General features: G+C 38.1%; 1 protein-coding gene across 3 annotated transcripts in view; it reads left to right on the top strand.

Annotated features, from left to right (window-relative positions):
* Nucleotides 1-7,039, top strand: part of CTNNA2 (catenin alpha 2) — a 1,588,763-nt gene extending 1,581,724 nt beyond the window's left edge. For all 3 annotated transcript variants that reach the window (XM_069065925.1, XM_069065916.1, XM_069065933.1), the window contains one exon: nucleotides 5,835-7,039. In XM_069065925.1, coding sequence (XP_068922026.1) covers nucleotides 5,835-6,122 — 288 coding nt within the window. In that variant the 3' untranslated portion in view covers nucleotides 6,123-7,039. The remainder of the gene's footprint in view (nucleotides 1-5,834) is intronic.
* Nucleotides 7,040-8,672: the final 1,633 nt, after the last annotated feature.

Genomic DNA, 8,672 nt, shown 5'->3' with positions numbered 1-8,672 from the left:
AGGAAGGAAGGAAGGAAGGAAGGAAGGAAGGAAGGAAGGAAGGAAAGGAAGGAACAATCTCAACCAAATTGACCCCTCCATTGAGTCACACATACATGCAGTATTCCACACCCATAATCCCCTACCCCTGGAAAGTACAGTATATATTCTCATTTTTTCTTTGATCCTGACACGTCTTTATAATTGTAGAGCATTCAGGGTTTTAATGTTTTTTTTCATCTGCATTATTTTAGCCATTTTCTAAAATATTCTTTGAAATATATTTTAATTGGTTGGACTGATAGGTTTCTGGAAGTTTGCCATATTTTGTGTAGATACATTTATTGAACATGATCATACTCATAAATCCCACAAGTGGCCTGTTTGTGCCCATTCTCTTGATTTATGGAGATAGCAATATTCCCTGACCTAAAATGACCCCACCTGGCAACCCCACTAAATACTGCAGCCAATTTAGCATCTAAGTGCTCTTTGTTGCTCTATATTGAGGGTCCTTAACCTTTTAGGTCCTTATGTCAATAGCCTATAAAGCCAACTGGAACAGATTCCATAGTCAAGATGATGAAGAGAGCTTCATTTCTCCCTTCTACCAACTATATTATGTCCCTGTGCTAATTTTGCAAGCTTTTCTCCAAGCTATCCATCCAATATACCTGACATCTTTATTTTTTTCTTTCAAATTGGGGAGAGTGGATTATTTTATATTAGATGACATTATTACCCATACCCATTTACGCACAGTGCTGAGGCTGTATATTGACTTAGCTGTGGCTTCATAAACCCATATTACCTCAGGCTCTACCCAACAAGGCTTCTTGGATACTATTACTGGCTGACTCTGCTCGGTATGACTTTCATTCAAAAGATTCTGGCAGTGGGCTTGGTAACCTGAGTGAATCTAAAGATGGGGAAGGCTATTATAATAGTGTGATATAATTTATAGAAGTAACTAGCTGGCATAAAAAGTGGAGCATTGGCCTTAGTAAATCAGTAAGACAATAGTTCAAATTCCACCTCAAAAAACTTCCTAGTTGTGTTATCCTTGGCAAGTCACTAACTCCTCCCAATCTCACTTTCCTCATCAGTAAAATAAGGACATTGGACTCAAAATCCTCTAATGTCCTTTCCTGTTCAGAAATCTTATTATATGAAATATATATGTTTTATATATATATATATATATATATATATATATACAAACATTTAAATTAAAAAGATTTCCATTTTTTACAATTTTTAAAAAATTTTAAATTTTTAATCAAATAGAAAAAAGTAAAATTATCTCTATTCATGCTGCGTGGCACATATTCTGGAATTTATAATCTTCAAGACTTGCCAGCATCACTGAGTGATTATGATTTGTCCAAGGCTACTCAACATTTATGTGTCACAGGCCAGACTTAAATTCGGATCATTCTGACTATAAAGTCATCTCTTTTATTCACTATATGACACTGTCTCTCCCATTTGGTAAATTTGGATTGCATAAAAATTTTAAAACAAAGACCATAATGTTCCCCTTAATATTTATGTTCAGATCTACTCAACTTTCTTTAATTTCATTCTGTGGATTTCATGAGTAGCACCTGTTCCTAGGCTACATTCTAAGCACCACTACCCCCAAGTGTCTTTGTAATGCTATTGCTCACAAGCTTCAGCTGCAAAGCCACCTCCCCTCCAAATCTTCCAACATTTCAAAGCTCACATGATTATTAATTGGTTAAGGTGAGGGGAGAACAGGAGGGAAAGGTCTCTCATTTCCCCTAAGTAATTCCCTCTCAGGGACTTGGCTAGAAATGACCCACTGTTAAGTTACCCTGCTATTGTAATGCCAGATTCAGAATTAGCTTGTTGTTTTTATACAAGTTCTACAAATTATGACTGACTCTTTAACCAATCTGGATACACTTCCCTGTGTAGTATAATCCCATTTCAACCAATGCCTTTAACTCCTTCCAAATCAGTTAAACATCTTTGTTTTAAGTTTAATTCCTTTGATTTGGTGATTGAGTCAGGGGAGGTGTTTTCATAGGGATTAAGATATAGGGGCAGAATAACTTTTTAGTTACCTTACTTGGTATTATAGTAATTGTTTAATTCAATAGATCCACCCTTTCACATATAATAAATAAACATAACAAATCCTCCCTGCCATTGCTAATGGAAAATGTGAGTCAATCAATTAATCAGTGACTCCACTCCTTATCTCTGGGACTTTACAAATGAAAAGTCCTAAGTCATAACTACTCTATACATGTTGTCTTTCCCCAATAGAGTGTAAACTCCTTGAAAATAGGAATTGTCTTACTATTGGATTTTTATCTATCCTACCTAGTATAGTGCTTGAAATGTAGTAGGTTCTTATTTTTTATTCATTCATATAATTTGCTTTATATGGTACTAAATATAATTTTGTTGTTTTAATGAATATTCAGATACACAGTGCCTTGGTTAGTCAAGTTATATTAATCAGTCACACTCACAGAAAGGTGTGCTCAACAGAACTGATGAACTTTACAAATTAAATTTTCCCTTTAGAGAATAAGGAGCAAAGTGCAAATAAACCCAGATAAATTTGAACCCATGGTTATTGGGTCAGGATAAATAATTGTTGAAAAGCCTGGACCTTGACCACTGTCTCTTTTCTTCTCTACAGCTCTTTGGCTTTTTTATTTTATTTTATTTGTTACCAGGAGGTCACATTGGGGAAATAAGGGAAAATGAAATCCAAATCTGTTCAGTTAGGAATTCAGCCATGTCATTTGTTGAAAGCATGATGGGGGGTGGGGGGCACTTTATAAATATGTTGACTCATATTAACTTCTTGAAATGATTTAGGAATCTCACTCATCCACTCTTGGCTGTTTATCTTGTTAGCATGAATTAATAGGTATTGTCTCTACTAAGTAATCCTCAGAAGCCAGTCCAGGTTTAAGGCCTGAACTTTATGAACTCAATGTGAGAAAGTGTAGATTTCCAAGAGTGTAAATGAATTAATATATAGCTGAATGGTTGATGGAGAGTGGGCCACAGACTTTGGCAGCTGTTGCATTTGTTCAAATACATTCTTTTAGAATATTCTGGTGTATTATTTAGGTCTTAACTAGAAGAAGAGGCAATGTGGTGAGTTGAGATGGAGCCTGAATAGAAAGCAAGCTTGGGATGGAGGATGGCTTTGGTTTAAGGTCTGCTTTCTCTCCATATGTTCATTTAGAGTACCCCTAACTCTCAGCTCCCTTGTTTGCTTTACAATTCTCATTGATCATACACAGCACTCTATGTCCAGCTTCGTGTGTTTTCACTGACTGTCTGTCCCCCATGCCTGGAAATCCTGCTCTCCTCCTCTCTGTCTCTTGACTTCCTTGGTTTCCTACAAGTCTCAGATTAAGTCCCACCTTCTGAAAGAGACTTCCCCTGATCTCCCTCAATGCTCGTGTCTTCTTTCTGGTAAATGTCTCCAATTATCTGATCCATATCTCGTGTGAACAGGTTTGGTTTTTTTTGGCAGGTTGTCTCCACCATTAGACTGTAAGCTTCTTGAGAGCAGCATCTCTTTTGCCTTCCTTTGCATTGCCAGCACTTAGCAGTGTACTTGGCTCAGAGTAGGGGAAGGGAGGGTTTAATATACTTGTATTGTCAAAGTTCCATTATTTCAAAATACATATTGGGAAAGAGAAGTGTCACATTCATACAAAGTTTAATGAGTATAATTCAATCAATCATGGAGGTGTTTAATTTAATCCAGGCACTGTTCTAGGAGCTGGGGAAACAATCTCTGCCCTCAAAAAGCTTACATTCCACGAGGGCAGACAATGTGTCAAATTTCAGGTATGTGAAGAATGATTTAATGGATTATATACAGAGAAAATTCATGAGAGGGAGGGAGGGTGCTAGTTGTGGAGATCAGGAAATTCAGTTTGAAGAAAGTGAGAAATTCTCGCAAGTCACAGGTGGAGAGGGAGTACATTACAGACATAACATTGCAAAGGTACAGAGAGGGGAAAATGAGTTCTATATGTAAGAAACAGAGCTGAGTATAGAGGTTGAGGCCCACTTGACTCCACTGCAAAGTGTGGGAGGGAGACTGATAATAGACAATAAACAAGGAAGGTATGTTGGGGCCAGGTTGTGAAGGCCTTTAAAAGCCATACATAGGACTCTATATCTTCTTATAGAATCAATATGGAATCACATACAAGTCAGCCTTGCAGAAGGTACTACCAACTAGTGAGAGGCAAGGGGCGTGGGGAGAAAGGAACCGTGCAAATGGTGGTACTTGATCTGAATCTTAAATGAACCATAGATTCCCAGAGAAGGACGTTCATTTCAGGCATGCAAAGGGATGGGGATGAGACATGGTATATCATTTGTCTGAGTTAGCATGGTAGTCAACGGGCCTAAACTGTCCAATGGGGGGGGGCAGGTTGCAAAGAGGTTTAAATGGCCCCAAAATGGTTTTATTGATTCATGAGATAAAGGAAGCCGGTGGAGCTTGTGACTAATAGGATTACATGGCTATCCACTTTAGGGAAAGATCTTTGGTGAGTATTTGAAAGATTGTTTAGAGAAAAGATAAGAAGCAGGAAAATAAATTAGAAGGCTATTATAATAATTCAAGCAAGAGGTGATAAAACTCTAAACTCAACTGATTCCTGTGAAGAGAAAGAGGAGTGAGAGATGGTAGGGGCTAGACACAAGGAGACTGGCCTACTGGTTGGAAATGTTTGAAGTTTAAGATACCTCCAAAGGAGAGGCAGAAACTATGTGACTGGAAGGATGTTGGTGCCCACAACAGTAGAAGGGAAATACACAAGAGAGATGGAGGTGGGAAAGGAAAATAATGATTCTCTCTTAGATATGTTAAATACGAGATGACTGCGGGACATCCAATTTAAATTGTCCAAAAGGTGGTTGGTTATCCAAGACTAAAGCTCAGAAGACAGACTAGGACTGGATATATAAATATGGGAATCATCTGGATGAAGATTATATTTAAACCGCCAAGACCTGGTATTTCCAAGGGAAAGTATAGAGAGAAAAGAGAAGACTCAATATAGTGACTTGCCATATACTCAGAGTTAGAGTCCATGACCTGGGTCGATTAATAATTTTGTGCTTTTTCATGAGACCCTAGATGAAACTCTCTGGTTTGTCTATGTTCACACTAATTATAACTTACCAATATCAGTTAGCCGTGGTCAATTTTTTTTTGAGGGACTCAAGACTTGTTCAGTTTATTTCCCATAGTAACTTACATTCTGGTTAGAAGTCAGAGAGTCCCTGCCATTACTTAATCCCAGCCCTTCCCTGCCTCCAGAACTAAGTTAGGTTCTGTGTTTCTTCAAATCTCATTTCTCTGTTAGCAATCACTTGCATGGATATAAAACTCAACTGTTAAAAAAAGAAATTTGCCTTTTCAGCCTGTACTGGCTGCTAATTGTTGATCTTCGTGTAGTCCCAGTGTAAGTGCTCAGAGCAGCAACACTTTAGAAGATCCTAGGCAAACCTTATATTAATATGAAATTTTCACAGGCTCAAAAGAGGGACCTCTTTTAATCAACTGATATCTCCTTCTGTACAAAGACAAAGAAGCTTCCTTTGTTGTGCAGAGCCTCAAAACACTAAGGGTTAAAGGGTATTGTGGGTGGGGGGGAAAGATGGAGGTGGGTAGTCTCTCCTTCCCTACTATTCAATCTCTTCCAATCATAAGCTCCTCTTTTGGCAAAGGCGGGTTGCCTTCCCTGCTCTTTAATGGCAGAAATGCATCAGTCCCCTTCTGGATGTTTGACTTTAAATAACCCTGGTGTATTTCATTCTCTTGTTCCTTCCTCTAGCTGGACAGTGCCACATCCTTGATCCAGGCAGCCAAGAACTTGATGAATGCTGTGGTTCTCACCGTGAAAGCCTCCTATGTGGCCTCCACCAAATATCAGAAGGTGTATGGGACAGCTGCTGTTAACTCCCCTGTGGTGTCATGGAAGATGAAAGCTCCTGAGAAAAAGCCCTTAGTGAAGCGAGAGAAGCCAGAAGAATATCAGACAAGAGTTAGACGGGGCTCTCAGAAGAAACACATTTCTCCTGTACAGGCATTAAGTGAATTTAAAGCAATGGATTCCTTTTAGGACACTAGGCTTTACCAGGGAAAAAAGGGGGTTTCTTTAGTTTTCTTTTTTTATTTGTTTCTAATCCTTTTTGTATATGTACCTGCTGACTTATGTGCCTCTGGCATGGGGAAAAGCTAATGAACCAGTTTCAGTTTGCATGTGATATGAGATCAGATCAGACAGAATCAACCCATGTACAGCTTGAGTGGGCAAGGCTATCTTGTCCGAAGCTGACAGGAAGCTACTCTTGAAATACCTACATGGAATTGGCCAAAGAATTCACATCTTGAAGTGTAAGGGAAGGGGAGGGAGGGGGAAGACAAATTTTGATCAAATCAAAACTTTATGCATGCAAGAAACATTAGGTTGGCAGGTATATTGCTAAGTGAAAAGGCTGGGGTTGGGGGTGGTGGGGGTGATGGTAGAAAATTAAACTTGTATTGCTTCTGTTCCAGTGCAAAAAAAAAAATGTACTAGCTGATATGCTTACATGTGTGGCCCACGGATCAAATGATTTAACTTTGAGGTCATATCTTCATGATAGTATGTGAATTTTTAACATTAGGGGAACCTAAATAATCCAGCTTCAAGTGCTCCTTTGAATCCATATTTTGTTCTTTACCTTCTAGTCCTGCTATGATTCTTGTTCATGTGGTCAATTATTCCCATTTGCTGACAAAAACTGAAATTGACTTTTGCCAATTGAAATCCCGATAGCAGCATTTGAAGCACAATATGGTGACTGGCCTTTGCCATTTTGGTTATGATTTTATTTTTTGCTAGAAATAGAAGGCCCTATGGTGGAATGTTTAGAGCTATGGAAATTTGAAAATGTGTGACAGTCTAGAGGCAAATTATATAGGTGTAGCTTGGAGTGCTGGTATCTACTATACCATTGTATCCACTAACTCTAAATAAACTCATTTAACCTTGAAGGTTGTGTGATGTTTTGTGTCATTTCAGGTCCACACTCGTGGGTTGGAATTTCTTGAGCATGGGTGGTAGAGGGGGAACACAAGACACAGAATCAAAAGACTGGGGTTTGAGTCCTGGCTAATAATATAGGAATTGAAACTTTGCAACTCACTTTACTTTGGTCCTCACAAAAATCCTGGGAGATAAATGGCATTTTTATGCCCATTTCACACCTAAATAAACTGAGCCTAAGATTAGGGAAGTGATTTGTCCAGGGTAACAAAGCTAATGAAGATATTGAGGCAGTATTTGAACTTAAGTCTTCCTGACTCCAATACTCCATTTCAGCACCTGGCTTCCTGAATGTATTTACCACATTGGAACAGAGACTCCTTGAGTGCTGGAACTAACACTTTTATATTTTCATCATGTGTCCAGAACAGAGTAAGTTTTTTAAAAAATAAACAGATCCAGCACTTCTTAGCCAAATAGGTAGGAATATCAGTATATTGACCTTTGACTTTATCTGTGGCCTCTCTTCCCAGATAGTATTAGCATACTGGATCTATCCCTTCCATTAAACAATGAGTTTTGTGGTAAATCAACTCACCTTCATTGGCAGCTTGAGGAATAAACTTTTCCCTCTTCAGATACTTCCCTTCTCCACCCCTTGAAACTATCTCCTGATTTTTTCATGGGTTCTCTGAGAATCTCTGAAGGTAATAATGCCTGAATACTAAGACAAATTATAGTTGAATGCCAGCTGGTATAGAGGGCATTCTAAGTCTGCCCTCCCATCCTTCAAAATCTAAATTATTTCTAATTCATCATATTTTAACTTTGGGAGGCCTCAAGATACCACCCACTTCTTTTTCTAACAAGCTAAATATGGCTCCTTTGAGAATCTTCCATAATTTAATTGGGACCACTCTAGACAATGGGGATTGCTTCTGGGTTCATTTGGCCAGCTTGCTTCCTTCTAGCTGTCATATCTTATTTTTAATTCTATTTCTTTATGTCCCATTACTGGCCTTTTAACACAACATTAATTCATTCCTTTCTTAACATATAATAAAGTCTTTCTAAACCTGTCTCCTTATCACTAAAATGGAGACCCTAATATAGTCTCATTGTTTACTTCACAAACTTTTTAAACCTTGAGAAATTGTGAATTTTTGTTTTTGAAAAGTTCCAATGGAATCATGATACTTTAAAGGTAGGAGATTGCTTTTGCGATCATCGAATTTCAGGGCTCTGTGTCTCTAAGGCCAAACATCACATAGTTACTTAGTAGCAGATCTGTGAGTCCTGACTCCAAGTTCCATTCATGTCTACTACATCACAACCCTTTCATTATAGCAAACCCTAATGCTTTTCTGAAAGTAGACTGTGAAGTTTCCTTTGGAGAATCCATTATATGCCACATTAATTTGTGAGAAAAATGGAGGACTTTAATTTTCTTTTGTTTTCTATTCATGTCCAAATTTTATCCAGTTAAAATTTCATTTTCTAGACAAACATGTATATTGCTGAATATACACAGACCTTAACAAGGTGTTCTTATTATGAAGCAGAAATCCAAACAGTTTTGAAGCAGACAAACTTAAAATATACCCAGAAGTGGCATGACAGGGAGGGGTAGAAAGCAAAGTC

Source organism: Petaurus breviceps, unplaced genomic scaffold (assembly GCF_028583685.1).
Source record: "Petaurus breviceps papuanus isolate PSGF00001 unplaced genomic scaffold, PetGlider_PUasm1.0 139, whole genome shotgun sequence".
Lineage (NCBI taxonomy): Eukaryota > Metazoa > Chordata > Mammalia > Diprotodontia > Petauridae > Petaurus > Petaurus breviceps.
The sequence above is the reverse complement of the archived record's forward strand: the minus strand, read 5'-3'. Positions and strand labels throughout refer to the sequence as shown.